The 15,940-nt window shown below is 49.9% G+C and overlaps 6 protein-coding genes across 6 annotated transcripts; 3 read left to right on the plus strand and 3 right to left on the minus strand.

The window, feature by feature from the left end:
* Positions 1-197: 197 nt before the first annotated feature.
* VE01_06758 (uncharacterized protein) lies at positions 198-5,930 on the plus strand. The gene has a single exon (XM_018276198.2). It carries the CDS (start codon positions 486-488, stop codon positions 3,192-3,194), a length of 2,709 nt encoding a protein of 902 aa, XP_018129736.1. The 5' UTR covers positions 198-485; the 3' UTR covers positions 3,195-5,930.
* On the minus strand, positions 3,255-5,372 carry VE01_06759 (uncharacterized protein). Its single transcript, XM_018276199.2, has 2 exons — positions 5,098-5,372; positions 3,255-5,035 (listed from the first exon to the last, which is right to left on the minus strand). The coding sequence occupies exons 1-2, from the start codon at positions 5,300-5,302 to the stop codon at positions 3,690-3,692; spliced, it is 1,551 nt and encodes a 516-aa protein (XP_018129735.1). The 5' UTR covers positions 5,303-5,372; the 3' UTR covers positions 3,255-3,689.
* Positions 5,931-6,281: 351 nt separating the features above from the next.
* VE01_06760 (uncharacterized protein) lies at positions 6,282-7,951 on the plus strand (the record flags this gene model as incomplete). Its single annotated transcript, XM_018276200.2, has 2 exons — positions 6,282-6,588; positions 6,637-7,951. The coding sequence occupies 2 exons, from the start codon at positions 6,282-6,284 to the stop codon at positions 7,911-7,913; spliced, it is 1,584 nt and encodes a 527-aa protein (XP_018129805.1). The 3' UTR covers positions 7,914-7,951.
* Positions 7,952-10,069: 2,118 nt separating this feature from the next.
* On the plus strand, positions 10,070-12,165 carry VE01_06761 (uncharacterized protein). Its single transcript, XM_018276201.2, has 4 exons — positions 10,070-10,522; positions 10,575-10,793; positions 10,840-11,805; positions 11,875-12,165. Exons 1-4 carry the CDS (start codon positions 10,292-10,294, stop codon positions 12,079-12,081), a joined length of 1,623 nt encoding a protein of 540 aa, XP_018129806.2. The 5' UTR covers positions 10,070-10,291; the 3' UTR covers positions 12,082-12,165.
* On the minus strand, positions 12,094-14,013 carry VE01_06762 (uncharacterized protein). The gene is made up of 4 exons (XM_059463830.1): positions 13,200-14,013; positions 12,963-13,138; positions 12,532-12,851; positions 12,094-12,462 (listed from the first exon to the last, which is right to left on the minus strand). The coding sequence occupies exons 1-4, from the start codon at positions 13,496-13,498 to the stop codon at positions 12,346-12,348; spliced, it is 912 nt and encodes a 303-aa protein (XP_059319651.1). The 5' UTR covers positions 13,499-14,013; the 3' UTR covers positions 12,094-12,345.
* Positions 14,001-15,483, minus strand: VE01_06763 (uncharacterized protein). The gene has a single exon (XM_018276203.2). It carries the CDS (start codon positions 15,454-15,456, stop codon positions 14,281-14,283), a length of 1,176 nt encoding a protein of 391 aa, XP_018129804.1. The 5' UTR covers positions 15,457-15,483; the 3' UTR covers positions 14,001-14,280.
* Between the last annotated feature and the right edge of the window lie 457 nt (positions 15,484-15,940).

The raw sequence follows: 15,940 nt of genomic DNA on the forward strand, positions 1-15,940 counted from the left end.
CTTGTATTAGTAATTTCATATTTTACAATGCATCTTAATCATCTATATTGACACCTAAAATAACATTTAAAGTTTTATGATATACTCATATACTCATCTACTCATATTCTCAGAGGAGCGTCGGGGGAATTTCGGGTTATTCTAGAAATAGCTACGGGATGCGCCTGGTAGGGTTCCTTCCCCCATTACCCCGCATTCCCACTTGTGTCCGCCGCCTCTTCCGCACCAAGACATCACATCTCGAAGCTAAGAGTGATCGCTCTTCGGCGTAACTGCTGACGAGCAGCTCTCCATAAGCCTATGAGGTCTCGGTTAGTACTACGTTGGAGCCAGGCTCGGTGTAACTGCCTTCGAGGGCGTGTATCTCAGATACAGCCATCCCCTCAACCTCTCTCCATATCTGAAATCCATAAATTATCATCCCAAACTTATAAATTACCCCGACAAGGGCTCGTACAGCAAACATATCACTTGCATCCCCCAAAATGACGGCCCAGCCACAGATCACCTCCGTAACCTTCGAAAACACACACTCCCTCCTCGCCATCGGCCACGCCAAACCCCGCCTCTCGTGGCGCTTCACCCCGGGCTCCCCCGCTGTCCAAAACTGGAGGCAGCGCGCATACGAGCTTGAAATACGCCGAGGACAGGGCGAAGGAACTGTAGAGTCGTATTCCGTCGAAAGCGAGGATTCTGTCCTGGTTCCATGGCCGAGCGCGGCGCTGCAATCGCGCGATGTCGTACAAGTGAGGGTTAGGGCGTTTGGAGGTGAGAGCAAGGATGGGACGGAGTGGTCGGCGTGGGTTACGGGTGAGGCGGGGCTGTTGAATCAGAGCGACTGGGTAGCGAAACTCATTACGAATCCTGATGTTGATGAGGGTCCATTGAGGCCTGTGTTGTTCAGGAAGGCATTTTCGCTGGGTAGTGAGAAGGGGAAGATTGTTAAAGCGCGGTTGTATACTACTGCGTGTGGTGTGTATGAGGCGTATATCAATGGGAAGAGAATTGGGGATGAGGCGATGGCGCCAGGGTGGACGAGTTATAAGCATAGGCATCATTATCAGGTGTTTGATGTGTCTGAGAGTCTGAAAGCGGATGGAGATAATGTTATTGGTGTTGAAGTTGGTGAAGGGTGGTATGCTGGTCGCTTGGGCTTTCATGGGGGCCAGCGCTTCATTTATGGAAGAGAACTAGCATCACTCGTGCAGCTGGAGGTCGAGTTTGCCGATTCAAGTGAACGTTTTACGCTGATCTCGGACGAGTCATGGACGTGTGGGAAAAGCCCAAGGATTCGGAGTGAGATTTATGACGGCGAAGTTTATGATATGAGAGAGGAACAAGAGGAGTGGAATGAAAGCATTACTACCCCCAATGGCGCCACCTGGGAAGGAGTCAAAGTTCTCCCTCCTCTCACTGCAAAGCTCATCGCTCCAGATGCGCCGCCCGTTACCGTCACGGAAGAGGTCAACCCAGTCGAAATTATCAAGACAAAGTCCGGGAAAACGGTCATTGATTTTGGGCAGAACCTGGTGGGAAACCTACGTGTCAACTCCGTCCGACTCTCTGCGGGTCAGAAGATCTCATTTACGCATGTGGAGGTGCTTGAGAATGGCGAAATCAGTACCCGGCCACTTCGAGGAGCAGTATGCGTTGATACTGTGGTTTTTTCTGATAAAGTGCTCCGCGACTGGTCTCCGAAATTCACGTTCCACGGGTTTCAGTACGTGCAGGTTGATGGGTGGCCAGCTACTATGGATGGTGAACTTCCTTCTAAGTCTGACTTTACTGCTCTGGTCATGCATACAAACATGGAGAGGACAGGCTGGTTCAATTGTTCTGACACCCTCGTTAATAAGCTCCATGAGAATGTTGTTTGGGGTATGCGTGGCAACTTTTTGTCGATCCCGACCGATTGCCCGCAGCGAGACGAGCGTTTGGGATGGACGGGCGATATACAGGTGTTTTGCCCTTCAGCAAATTTCCTCTACAATACTGCTGGTATGTTGAGCAACTGGCTTGAAGATGTTTCAGAGGAGCAGTTTAAGGATGAGGAGAATATGATTCCCGGCATCGTTGTCCCGAATATTCTTCGCGAGATTTGGCCCACGGGTGGGCAGGCGGTCTGGCATGACGTGGTCGTGCTGACTCCTTGGGACTTATATAACTCCTATGGCGATGTAGAGATACTACGCAGACAGTACGAGAGTATGAGAGGCTGGGTAGATAAAGGAGTTGCCCGTGGCCCAGATGGTCTCTGGGACCCATTGACCAGGCAGCTCGGCGACTGGCTGGACCCAGCAGCCCCTCCCGATGAGCCGTCTATGGGCCGCACCGACGGCGTGTTGGTGGCAGATGCCTATCTCGTCCGCGTCACATCGACACTTGCGCAGATCAGCGCCATCCTCGGATGCCCCGAAGAAGTAGAACGCTACTCTGCTGACGCAGTAAAACTCAAAGCCTTGTTTCAGAACAAATACATCACTCCTCTTGGTCTCCTCGTGAGCGACACCCAAACCGCCCTCTCCATTGCCCTTGCGTTCAATCTCCATGAGCAACCAGTACAGGCCGAAGCAGCCGCAGAGCGCCTCTCTCGTCTTGTCCGCACTTCCCGCTTCCGCATCTCCACCGGTTTCGCTGGCACTCCACTCGTTACGCATGCATTGACTCGTTCAGGACAGAGCCAGCTCGCCTACCGCATGCTGCTCGAGCAGAAGTGTCCCTCATGGTTGTACCCCGTCACCATGGGCGCGACAACTGCATGGGAGCGCTGGGACAGCATGCTCCCCGACGGATCGATCAATCCAGGATCTATGACAAGCTTCAACCACTACGCCCTCGGGTCGGTGATTAACTGGCTGCACACTACTGTTGGAGGGATTAGCCCCTTAGCGCCGGGATGGAAAGAGATAATGGTCAGGCCTGTGCCCGGGGGGTCACTGACGTCGGCTGAGGTCAGGTATGAGAGTCCGTATGGACGGATTGAGTGTAGTTGGACGTTAGAGGGGACGAAGTTTGCGATGAAGCTTGAGGTCCCGCCGAATTCGACTGCGGTGGTTATCCTGCCTGATCAGGTGTATGGAGCGGTGGAGGGTGGTAAGGGGCAGGTTGTTGGTTCGGGGACACATGAGTTCTCTTGTGTGTTTGAGATGGGGCCTTGGCCGGAGGAGATTTTTGATCCGTTTAGGGCGGATTAGAGAACTAGTGTCCTTATGGTAGCGAATTGTTATCTGACGCATTGTATTTATGCGGAGCTGCCATTGGGTAAGGAGTATTTACACTCTTTTGCTATGCCTGGGTAGATCAGTGGATGCGTGATATGGTGAGTGGGGGCGCGAATCATGATCTGCACGGACAACAGCGTTATGCTGTGCTCGGGGTCGGGCCATCCCGCCTTATTAGTTTTATCAAAAGAGTATAAATACTCTTTAAGCCTCCGAAGGGTTATCCCGCCTTCCACTTCATGGCAGCCTTATTCACATCCTATTTCACAGGCAGCTTCCCAAGGAATGCTGAATATAGCAACTTGAATACAGTACGTTCAATTCTGCTACGCTTAAGGAGCAAAGCCACGAATACTATGATATATCAAGCGTTCGCTATGAAGGCACGTCTCGAAAGGGGAAGCTCCTTGTGCAGAGAAAAGAAAAAGAAGACAATAACACAACCACATCTTCGATCTAGCAAATGACTCATAGCTCTTTCAACGCGTGTGCGCCCCTCTCCTCACTCAAACTCCGCTTTTGATCTACTTCTTCAGAAAGGTGCAGTCTAGGCAGCCTGCGAGCCACGCGTGGAGGGTCGAAAATATTGTTGGACTGCAAAAAGATCTCGTCTATTTCCTCGAGCGTGCGGCCCTTCGTCTCGGGGAAGCAGAAGTACACAAGCAACGCGATGGCGGCGTTGAAAACGGCATAGATGATAAAATACTTGTGCTTGATGGTGTTTAGGCCAACTGGTGTCACCTCCGCCACCATGAAGCTAAATGCCCACACAGTCGCAGTGGAGATGGCATTGGTTGCCGCGCGATGTTGTAGGGGCGCGACCTCGGCGGCGTATAGGTATGGTAGACCCGAAAAGCCGATCGAGAATATGCCCTCGAACATATAGACAAAGACAACAGCCACGATTAGCGCGCCGCTGTTGCCAGGGTTCGAAGTGGTGCCAGCAAGGATCGCCATGCAGATACACAAGCCTATTGAGGTCCATATCATGAGGATTCGGCGTCCTAGGCGCTCAATAGTGAAATATGCAACAACTCCACCTGCTATGTCGGCAAAGCCAATGCATGCAGACAAGATACGAGCATTTACTGGATCCATTCCCAGGAATCCTTCGAACAGAGTCGTCGTATAGAGAGTAATTGCGTTAATACCGCATAGCTGCTGGAAAAACTGGCCGGCAGACGCGAGGATGGTTCGATGCATGGTTCGTTGCCTGCCCATTTTGAACACGCCCCACCTGGATTCGGACGAAGAGACAGATAGCGAAGCCTCCATGTCACGAATGTCGAAATTAATCGCGTCCGAGTCGGGCTCAACGTCCAATAATAGGGCTAGAATCTCACGCGCTTCATCGCAACGACCCTGTTTGACTAGCCAACGTGGGGACTCAGGTAGGAATGCTACAAAGCCTGCTACCATGAGTAGTAGCACGATTTGAAAGGCAAACGGGAATCTCCACGATACGGAATTCGATCCGACGAAGTAAAATCCGAGATCGAGGAACAAGGCAAGACTGATACCAGATCCGATGAAGGCCGTGTTGGCGACTAGGCTGGCTCCACGATCACTTGCGCGCGAGAGTTCTGATTGCCAGACAGGGACTGTTGCCAGGTACCCGCCGGTTCCCAGACCAAGTACTAGCCTGGCAACTATAAGTTGGGCAGTTCCGAATGCCGTTGCCATCAGAATTGCACCGATCATGGCTACCGAGGCAGCAATGGCGATGACACGCCTACGTCCCAAGCGATCGCCGAAATAGATGCATAATAAAGAGCCGAAAATTCCCCCTATATTATACAGGCCCATGACGGTTCCTATTAGAGCACGTTAGAAAACTTGATCGGGGCGAGGCCAACGGTTCTCAACGGCTACCAACCTAGGATTTGGGAGTTATAATGTTGTTCGGCGCCCGTAGTAGTGATTGTATTCAACAGGGGGAATGTCTCAATAAAGGAGTTGAGGGTCAATAACCCCCCCATCACTGCCAGATTGTACGCATAACAACCAAACGCCGGCCACACAACCAGAAACACAATTGCTCTATTGAGCGACGAGCCCCGAAGGCCAAAATATTTCTTCATTTTTGGGCATCAATGGAACGAACAGAGATGGGGAATGCCAAACTTACATCTCCACAGATCAGCATATTTCATATATCTTTTTTTTTCGCGTATTTTGTTCCCGAGGGTTTGAGCGGGGTATGCGCGGCGGCTGCCGCCGATAAGGACGCCAAGCTTCTGACTTGTGGGGTAGTGATCTGCCAAGTTTGTGGGGAAAGTGGCGGTCCCCGATAACTGGAAATTCAACCCCACACCTACAGGCGATGACATTGCATGTATGAGTGCTATATAGTAAAGCAACTGTTTGTCATAACTTCGGAAACGATCGAGCCTCGGTGTAGACGACCTTGAGCGGCAGCTTTCGGACTACAACATGATTGGATTTCTCTCATTGACCACCTCACTTACTTCAATCCCCTGTTACGCCACCACCCCGCGTTACACTATTCCCCGCATTCCGCCATCTTATTTCTCCCGAGATTTGCGCCACATTCTTTCCTACATTATCGTGCATCCGGGCTCCTATAATCACTCGAACCTCTTATCTCCGTTATTTCTCATGTCGATATATCGTATCTGCGTTATTTCTTATGTTGGCATCTCGTCAATACGTAAAGGTCGGAAGCGGCCGGACACCGAGCCAAGACACAGGCGACCATGTTTCCCTGTTGATCCTGCCATCTCCCATCCACCACATAGACTTTAGTTACTGTTACATGATACTGCGTCGGCGAAGATCGTCTTCCAATTCAGTAGGTGTTCCAATTCAGTAGGTGCAGCCTTCGATCTTCGTCGTGCTTGGTAGGTTTGTCTCTCTAGTACGATTGTCATCCAGCTCGAGGATATATAAATACGCTCTCCTCAGGATGGCAGAGCGATCCAAGAAGTGAGCATCGATTTGAATAGCTTTTCGTTCATTATGTTTAAAACCTTTTTCGGACTTTCGAGGATACCCGCAGTGGCATGGCTATGTCTTGGGATGTTTTATGCCTCCAGCACGATGGCCATGACATATCCATACACAGTCTATCGCGGTACATTCATTCATCATCCTCGGCTTAATTCGAGCTCTGCCAAGCCGGAGCTCGTTCGAAATCAAGGTGCCCTGTGGGTCTCGTCTGAAGATGGCCGCATCAAGGGATATGATTGGAACGTCCACGATGATGCCAGCTTCCAATCATTCTTGTCTAACCATGGCTGGATTGCTACCAAAGCTGGAACTAATAAAAATTACAAGTCACAGACTAGAGTTAAAGTTGTACAGTCCAATGACACACGGAACGAGTTTTTCTTTCCGGGATTCATTGGTATGACCGGTCTACCTTAATGACCATATATTAGAACTGACCATGTAGATACCCATATCCACGCTCCGCAGTTCCCCAATATCGGACTGTTTGGATCATCAGGTCTTCTGGACTGGCTAGACGAATACACCTTCCCAGTAGAAGCTAGCTTCGGCTCAAAGTCAGACCCAAACAACGAGGACACAGATCCTAAAGACACCCCCCTGGAGGGTCTGCGCGTCTATGATCACGTCGTTGCTCGTACTCTTGCCCACGGCACAACATGCGCATCATACTTTGCCACCATTCATGTCCCGGCTACTAACGCCCTCGCAGCACTCTGCCACTCTCATGGCCAACGTGCATTCATCGGCCGCGTCTGCATGGACAACCATGATCAATGCCCATCTTACTACGTTGATGAGTCCGCCGAGTCGGGTCTTAACGCAACTAAGTCGACAATAGATTATATCCACACCCTTGACCCGAACGGAACATTGATCAACCCAATCATCACACCTAGATTTGCCATAAGCTGCTCAAACAGCTCCCTTGATGGGCTTGGAAAACTAGCTGCATCCTACGATCCGCCCTTGCACATCCAAACGCATATCTCTGAGACCACCAGCGAGGTCGACCTCGTCCACCAACTGTTCCCCGAGGCAGCCAGCTACGCCGATGTCTATGACAAGGCTAACCTGCTTACATCTCGCACCATCCTCGCCCACGCGGTACACCTCACCAAGGACGAACGCACCCTCGTCCGCGAACGCGGCTCTAAAATCGCACACTGCCCTGCCTCAAACTCTGCTCTGGGCTCTGGGCTTGCAGTTGTCCGCACTATGCTCAATGAAGGACTTACAGTTGGTCTAGGCACGGATGCGAGCGGTGGGTACAGCCCCAGTATCCTTGAAGCGGCCAGACAGGCCTGTCTTGTGTCTAGATTGGTTGGCTACAGCACCGAGTTCCCTGAAATATCGGGTAACGCAACAGCAGATGGATCTGAGAAACTTTCAGTTGTTGAAAGTCTTTACCTCGCTACACGTGGTGGCGCAGCAGTGGTTGACATGGCCGACGATATTGGAGGCTTCGATGAGGGGATGATATGGGATGCGCAACTGATTGAGTTGGGTGCTGTGAAGAATAGCACTACTAATCCGCTTGATGCAGCGCACGTCAGTTGTGTCACTACTGAGTCTCTTCTTGAGTCTGGACCTGTGGGCAATGTTGATTTGTATGGAAATGAGACTTGGGAGGAGCAGGTTGAGAAGTGGATGTGGAGTGGTGATGATCGGAATGTGAAGAATGTGTGGGTTCAGGGGAAGCTAGTGCATACTAGAGAGTAGATGAGCGGGCTTTCTTCTTTCTAGTATATTTGTTGTGGTGTCTATTTTATTCTATTTCATATGTATATATGGTAACGTGTTGTTATTACACGGGTTGAGAACAGGATTCCAACTAAATACACTACTTTACCACTGCCACATGCCCCTTTTGTGCGGGTACAGTGCAATCCAGCCTCATCATCCTCCCAAAAATTACAGATATGGCTGGTTTTAGTCACTGTTCCTTTTTATTCAAAACCTCGAGAGTCTCCGGATTATGGGCGACATCATGACCATGCTGGTCTTTAAACAGAACCTACATATTTATTTAGCACCACCTTCCCCTCCTACCGAATTCTATCACAATACCTTTGGAGGGTATTTCACAAGCTTCCTCTCTGCGTCTTTCTCATCCAAGACTACTTTATCAGCCTATCTACATTTTAGTCTCCGTGTAATTAGCTACCCGCTTACCGCCCCGAAACTTAGTAAAGACGGTGTCGCCCTCCTCAATTGGGGTCCCTGTCCTGTCTTGGATTTCGCTAAGGATGGATGAATGAAAAATTATACGGAGAAGGACAAGGTCTATTTAACTATCGTTCTGTACCCCAGGACAAGCGTGGGGAAACTCGGGCAATTGCAATGTCGCATTACATCGTGAAAGAGAGTTTAAGGGTAGTTTTTTATATTTGGTGTTTTGTTAGAATACATGCGAATCAGGGGTTGTCATTTAAGGTTAGTTAAACGGCGGCAAGCTCCATTACGTCAACGATATATCATGACGCGCATTGCTTTGAGAACTAACCTCACTTCTCCCAAGAAAAATAGATGGGGGACTGTCAAAAGCATAATGGTTTTTGAAACATAAGCTGCCAATATATGAAAAGGATATAAGGAGACATGAACTTACAAATGCTCTGCTATAACTCTCAAATTCATGGCGTTTTCTAGCATCCTCTACATGCGGAATATATGATTTGATAAACAAATAATTCTTTTGCTGCGGCTTAAATTAATCTTTCTTGGTGCTTACCATTCACAATCCATCAAAGCTTAATTTTTGTTAATTTTCCGTACCAGTCATGTTCGAAGCACTCGAGAGACAGATTCGTCGGTGTGATGGTGATCTATGGGGCAATTAGAGGCGGTACCAGCCTTTTCGACTACGGCTAGTGCAGAAACCAATCCCATTCAGCCCATTCAGTCGTTCAAATGACTACTATACAACAGATCCTCATTTTTTAAAAACATATATCGGAAGCTGCGACTGCGGCTTTGCTTAATAATCGTTCTTTCCATATCTATAACCTAAAAGTTTACCTGAAAGTCTACGGGGAAGCTGCGACTGCGGCTTGCTTGGTAATCGTTCTTTCCCTATATAGCGCCTGAAAATCCCAAGGAAGCTGCGATGGAGGGTTTGCTTGGTAATCGTTCTTTCCATATCTCGAACCTGAAACTTCCAAGGAAGTTGCGACTGTGGCTTGCTCGGTAATCGTTCCTTCCATATCTAGAACTATATCTTGAACCTGAAAATTCTGAGCAGATGCAGCAGAGAATCCACCTCATCAAACCAGGGAGATCGCAAGTTCTGGTCCTCTCGACTAATACCTTGTCTACAGGAGTCTCCTGTCTCCTTGTCTCTCTCTCACCAAATGAGTCGGACCCCTTTTTTCTCCGTCATATGGATTCCAGATAGATATGCGAATTTCTTAGTTTGATGATGATTATAACATCACTGGTATCATCGACTGGGAACTGGCCATTTTAATTCAAAAGGCTCGGCATTCCAATCGTCTCTCTTGCTGTACAATCTGGGTGAACTGTATCATAAATGTCTCTCAACGCCAAGCGAAGATGAAAAGCGTCTCTCTACGACAAGCAGGCACTTGACAAGTATGGCGGAGGTGGCCTATGGGAATTATAACTGTCGAGAAAAAGATCTTCGGCCGCAACGACGCCATGTTACCCAGAACACGCGCGCATTGTATTAAAAGTCATCAAGCACGAGCAACTTATATAACCAAATATCAAATTTCGGCGTTATCAGATAACTGTATCCCCTGCCAAGAACTATCAACAACGTGCTTGCTCCACGAAAGCTTGGTACCGCGCACGTGTCGCCCCGACGCCCCCAGATTGGCGCTGAGATGAAATTACAGAACAACAACAACCATGCAAACAGCAGCAATACGACAACGCCATCACTGAAAGACTTACGACTACAGCGCTTTGGATCGTGTTGGACCCTATTTTATAACTTCCGGCGATGGATAATTAACGGACAAATACGAATGTCTCTATGCTCCTGTCTAATTGGTTATATGCCAAAATGCGCAGCAGAGTACCTGGAGCTTGTCTGACCCTGGGCGATATTGAATTGTTTTGATATAAGATCTACCATGAATCCATCTCTTTTTACGATGCTCACAGTGTTCAACTCCACTACTCACCTTTATACAGTCGTTATTTGCTGCTTCAACATGGTGTCTCGTTCTCTGTTTACTGCCGGCGCTGCTGCCCTTTCTGTCTTTGCAACCGTTGATGCTACTTCATCGTACCTCAAGTACAGTACCGTACCTGGTTACTTCCTCCAGGATATTGATTCCACGGCGACTGATGGATTTGATTATGTAAGACTATATATTGTTAAAGTGACTATACGCGGCAACTGACACATCCCAGACCGCGACAAACTTTGGCTTGATTGACCAATCCTATGACTCGGACGCGTCCTTTGATCCTGAGGGCACCAAGACCCAGTGGGAGCGTTTTGAGAACGAAGTTACCGCGTTGAATATCGCCAGTAGCGCCGATGAGAGATATGCTGTTCTCTACCTCGGTCGCCATGGTGAGGGTTACCACAACGTTGCCGAGTCCAGCTATGGAACGCCGGCCTGGAACGTAAGTATGCCTATGTCGGTCCTTGACAAATGCTAATTTTATGCAGTGCTACTGGTCGGAGCTTGATGGCAACGGAACCTTCGTCTGGGCAGACGCCAAGGTCACGCCGAATGGCATTGCTCAGGCCGAAAGGGCCCATGCCTTCTGGACCTCGCAGATTGCTTCCCAGAAGCAGTCTCTTCCAGAGAGCTTCTACACCAGCCCCATGAGCCGCTGCCTCGAGACTGCCAAGCTCACTTTCGAGGGTCTCGTGGCCCCGTTCACGCCTCTCATCAAGGAGTACCTCCGCGAGGGCATCTCGATGCACACCTGCGATCGCCGCAGCACCAGGAGCTACATTGCCTCCAACTACCCAGGATGGCCATTCGACGCCGGCTTCACCGAGAAGGATGAGCTATGGACCAAGACCACTGCTGAGACCCCCTCTGCCCAGGATGAGCGTTCCAAGGCCGCCCTGGACTCGATCTTCTCGACTGACCCAAGCAGCTTCCTCAGTATCACCAGCCACTCTGGTGAGATTGGAAGTCTTCTCCGTGTCGTTGGTCACCGCAAGTTCAGCTTAAGCACTGGCTCTGTCATCCCAGTTCTTGTCAAGGTTGAGAAGGTCCAGGGCGATGCGCCATTCACTTCCGTTGCACCATGGGAGGCACAGGCTACTTGCAATGCTCCCCCGATCACCAGCCTTGCTGATGTAGGATGTGTTTGCTCGTCCACAACATCTGCTTCCGCATCTGCTACCACTTCTGCTTCCGCTTCCGCCTCTGCCTCTGCCTCAGCAACTGGTTCCGCAACTGATTCCGCAACTGATTCCGCGTCTGCCTCCGCATCTGCCTCCGCTACTGGTTCCGCTTCCGCCTCCGCTTCTACTACCACTGGTGCTGCGAACTCGACCTTATCTTACACAACCTCCACTGTCTACGCGACTTCCGTCCACACTATTACCAAGTGCCCAGCCACTGTTACGAACTGCCCCATTGGCTCTGTCACCACCGTCACCTATGTGGACTACACCGTAAGTTACTGCTCCGCGCAGTTACTGCCCCGCGCCTCTTCATCCCCTTAAATTGTCTAACATCTATAGACTGTCTGCCCTGTCGGAACGGTGCCAACCGTCACCCCCGAGGCTCCATACCCATCGGCGAACGGCACTACCGTCATCCCACAGAAGCCTTCCTCGTCCATCTTGCCCACCGAGAGGCCATCCACTATCCCTAGCAGCGCGACAAGCCTGCTTACTTCCAGCATCGCTATGACTGCTGGATTTGCATTGTTTGCTTTCTGGATGTAAACTGATTTATACCTGGAGATTGTTTAATGTAATAAATCGTGTGTTATTTGTACATACATACTATATTCTTCCTATCAATTGCGCACATTATTGAGCCCTCTCCCTCGCATCATCTCCAATCTCTCAAAACGATCCTTTCAAAACCAAACAGATTCTAGCATATGATGAATGATCGTAGCATCTTAAAAAGCTTCGAATCCAAAAACAACACCAACTCCTAACTTTCTTAACCCGCACCTCGATTTAGAAGCGAGACTTTGATAGTCAGTCCCCAAGCGCATACAGCTCCTTCCGATTCCCATCATAATCCAACGGCGCAAACTTCCACCACCCCGCATTCCACTTCCCAAACACCCTCGTGAGCACAAACCTCACCGGCGCCTGTGTCTCACATTAGCCCCTCCATCCCACCCCCATAACCCCGTACCGATATAACGGAGACAAACTCACAGGTATAGCCGGGAAATTCCTCCACAATCCCCCCTCAAACCCCCTATCCAAATTCACAAAAAACATATGTCCCCCCTCCGTCCTCACCGCTCCCATCCCCACCTTCTGAAACTCGATCGCGGCGAGTTTCCCAAGGGGGAGGGCATCGCCGTAGCGTCGGAGGGAGAGGAGGGAGGGGATCTCGTCGGCGAGGTGAGTCGTTAGGGCGGGGGCAAAGGAGTCGATTATGGCCAGGAGTTTGGGGGCAGAGAAGGAGGTGCCGGTGGGGAGGAGGGATTGGAGGTAGGTGTTGTAGGATTCGATACCGGCTTCGAAGGCGTCTAGGGGGGGGTTAGTTTGGGTCTGTAGGGGGAATGCTTAGGGTTAGGGGTGAAGGGTAGGGGTAAAGGTTAGGGGTGAAAAGTTAAGGTTGAGGAAAGGGGGTGAAGTACGGTGTTGCTCGACATTAACCTCCATAAGCCCCTTCTCAGTCTTCTCCTCGATCTGCGGGAAAAATCGATCCTCCTCGCCGCGGTGGTGATTCGTGATCAGCTGGTACCAGCATAGGCTATATCCGATGAAATCTTTATAATCCTCTGGCTTGACGTGCGGAGCTTGGAGATAGATGCTGGATTCCGTTAGTCTATAAACTATAGAGGGGTGTGAGGTGGGGTTAGGGGGAAGGGTACCTGTTGAGCGCGCGGATCATAGTGTTATGTGCTATAGCCATTTGGCTGGCGACGGTTACGTATTGGTCGACTGGCTTGTCGGGGCCTTGGGTGAAGAGGGGGGTTGGGATTAGTTTGAATGGACCGTCGGCCCAGGGTTTGGCAGGTGCCATTGTTGAGAGTTGTTTGTGAGTTGCGTTGGGAGTTTGAGAAATCTGGCGGTATTTTGATGGTATTGGGATACCACGCAGGAGTGAGAATTTGAATAACCTTGGAGTTGGATGGCTGTAGATTCTGGTGATATGCTTATTATTTAACATTATGGGCCGGACCTGCCACTCTGGAAGAGCTGACGCGTTAGTTATACGTCTCCATGTCTACCGCGGCAGTTAGGGTCATATAACTGCATGACGCGGTACGACGGCCTCGAACGCTCTCCGGGAGGGCGAGATGTAAGTTTTCATAATCGTGGGACAATAAGGCTGTAATATTTCGACATCATGGAGCAGCAAGGCTGAGAGTTTTACTGGTATACCACCAATGATATGAGTGATACTTTGCGTGAGGTTGTAGTTCAGAGGTCGGTTGGGGAAGCATAGATGTTGTACTGGCCAATCGGGTGATATATAAACTCCGAGAAGCCGTCTGATGGGAAGGTTGCCTTCACTTTGATAACTAACATCAACAAAAATATTGATGATGAGGAAATTGGAGATCTGGAATTTGAGATTCGGAATTAAGAATTAGGCTTCGGTATTCGGCTGATGTCTTTTGATTTAGCCATCGGTATTGAAGAACGAGGGAGGCCGAGGAGGGCTGAGTGCAGTATCTCCAGTCCGGTCTTGCATGCTTTCTAATGTTTCACATGGAATGATACAGCTTGTTACACCTCAACAAGTCTAGGCCTTCTATTTTAATAGGTCATAGTGTACCATATGACTAATCATAGCGGGCTTCAACAGCAGTATTACAGGTTAGTAAACGAAGTGGGTATTGGGAGCTTCCGATTCAAGTCAAGATATACTGTGCAAGTCGAAAGTGACTGGAAGTCAATGTCTATCTGACCCCTAAAATGGCCGTGTATCCTATTTGGTATCCAATTCTAAACCTCAATCGCCTTCCAGAAAGCCATGCTCTCATTTCCCTCCAAAACCGTCGCGATTGGAGTCAAAGATGCACCCTGAAGCGAGTTCATATACATCTGAGCCACCTTAATCCACGTAGCCTTCTCCGCCTTGCTCGCCCCCTGGCCTCTCCAGACCCAGATAGCCTTTCCAACATCGAGGATGAAGACATCATCGCCGTTAAGATCCGATCTCAAGATAGCTTCACCGTCCTTGATGAGATCGAGAGTTAATTGGCCTGAGGCATCGCTGAGGCGGAATAATCTGGTTGGTCGTCCAGCCTCGGTGCCCTGCTTCTCAGCAGTGGAGACGGGCCTGGGGCATTGCAGCTCCTGCTGGGTGACGTCCTTGCCTCCCAATAAGCCAACCACAACTCTAGACCTCGATTCTGCTTGCGAGAGAACCTCAACATCAATGTGCTTCGCGAGAGTCATATCATGGACCACCTGCGCCGCCTTTGCCTTCTCCATAGGGCTGCACTTCTTCCCCTGCCACACCCAGATTTTGATACCCGTATCCAAGACGAACACGTCGCCCTCGTCGAGGCTCTCCCAGGTGGGCTGGACCTCATACACCATGATCCCAGAACCTCTCTTATTCGCTGGCGCAAAGATGCGCAACAGCGTCTTGATCTCCTCCTTCTCAACCTCCCTCTCCACGTGACGGAAGCCCGACTTGACGCCCCCAGTCAAGATCCTAATGATCGGGAACAGGGACAAGAAATCCTCCGAAGGCGACGCCTGTACCTCTCTGTGCTGGATCGCCGCGCCCTTCAAGAACTCGTCGAGCTCGACTGTCTTATAAGCTGCGGTGCCCGCCTCATCATGCGTGGTCTTGCTGCCTAGCCAGAAGAAGATATCGTGTCCAAGCTTCTTATTCGCATCCTTACCAACCTCGTAGGAATGCAGCACAATATAGCTGTCCCCCTCGTAGAACTGGCCATACCGCTCCTTCGGCCACTGCACAACCTGGAACTCCTCAATGCGCCAGATGCGTAGTCCGGCTACAACGCCAACCTCGCCGTTGTTCCAGGCGGGCTCGGTGGCCGCTGAGGCATACTTGAGGTTGTGGTCGATGTCGGTGCCAATCAGCTCGACGTTGGAGTCCTTGACGTCATACTCCTTCAGATGTGTTAGGCCGTCGTGGGGTGGCATTTTTAGGTTTGATGGGGGGGTTAGGCTTTGGGATAGAGGGGGAAGGTTGAGAACAGGGTGGTGCGGGGTTATTGTAGTCACGTGATTTATCATAAATTACCCCTGTTTCATAAGGAGAACTTATGCAGATCAATGACGATTATGACAGGTCAGCTTAAATGCAGATAATTGTTCTTTTCATATATTGCGCCCATACCATACATAGTTGCATTTTTTGCCTTGCTCTTTATATGCGGTCTCCTCATACGGCTGCTTTCACACATTCGCGTTCTCGGCGTTCACAAAAAATACCACCCGACGCTGCCACCCACTTCCGTAACACATTCGTATCCGTCTATGAGGTAATGTCGCACATGTATCACTTCAATAATGCAACATAAAGAATTCCATGAAACGTAGTGTAATGTCTTAAATTTGCGTACGTGCTCGATTCTTATTTCTAGAGCCATGTGGCTGTAGAACCGAGACTTGTCTCAGCGGAGTT

The sequence above is a fragment of the Pseudogymnoascus verrucosus genome, assembly GCF_001662655.1.
Source record: "Pseudogymnoascus verrucosus strain UAMH 10579 unplaced genomic scaffold scaffold_26, whole genome shotgun sequence".
Classification (NCBI taxonomy): Eukaryota; Fungi; Ascomycota; class Leotiomycetes; order Thelebolales; family Thelebolaceae; genus Pseudogymnoascus; species Pseudogymnoascus verrucosus.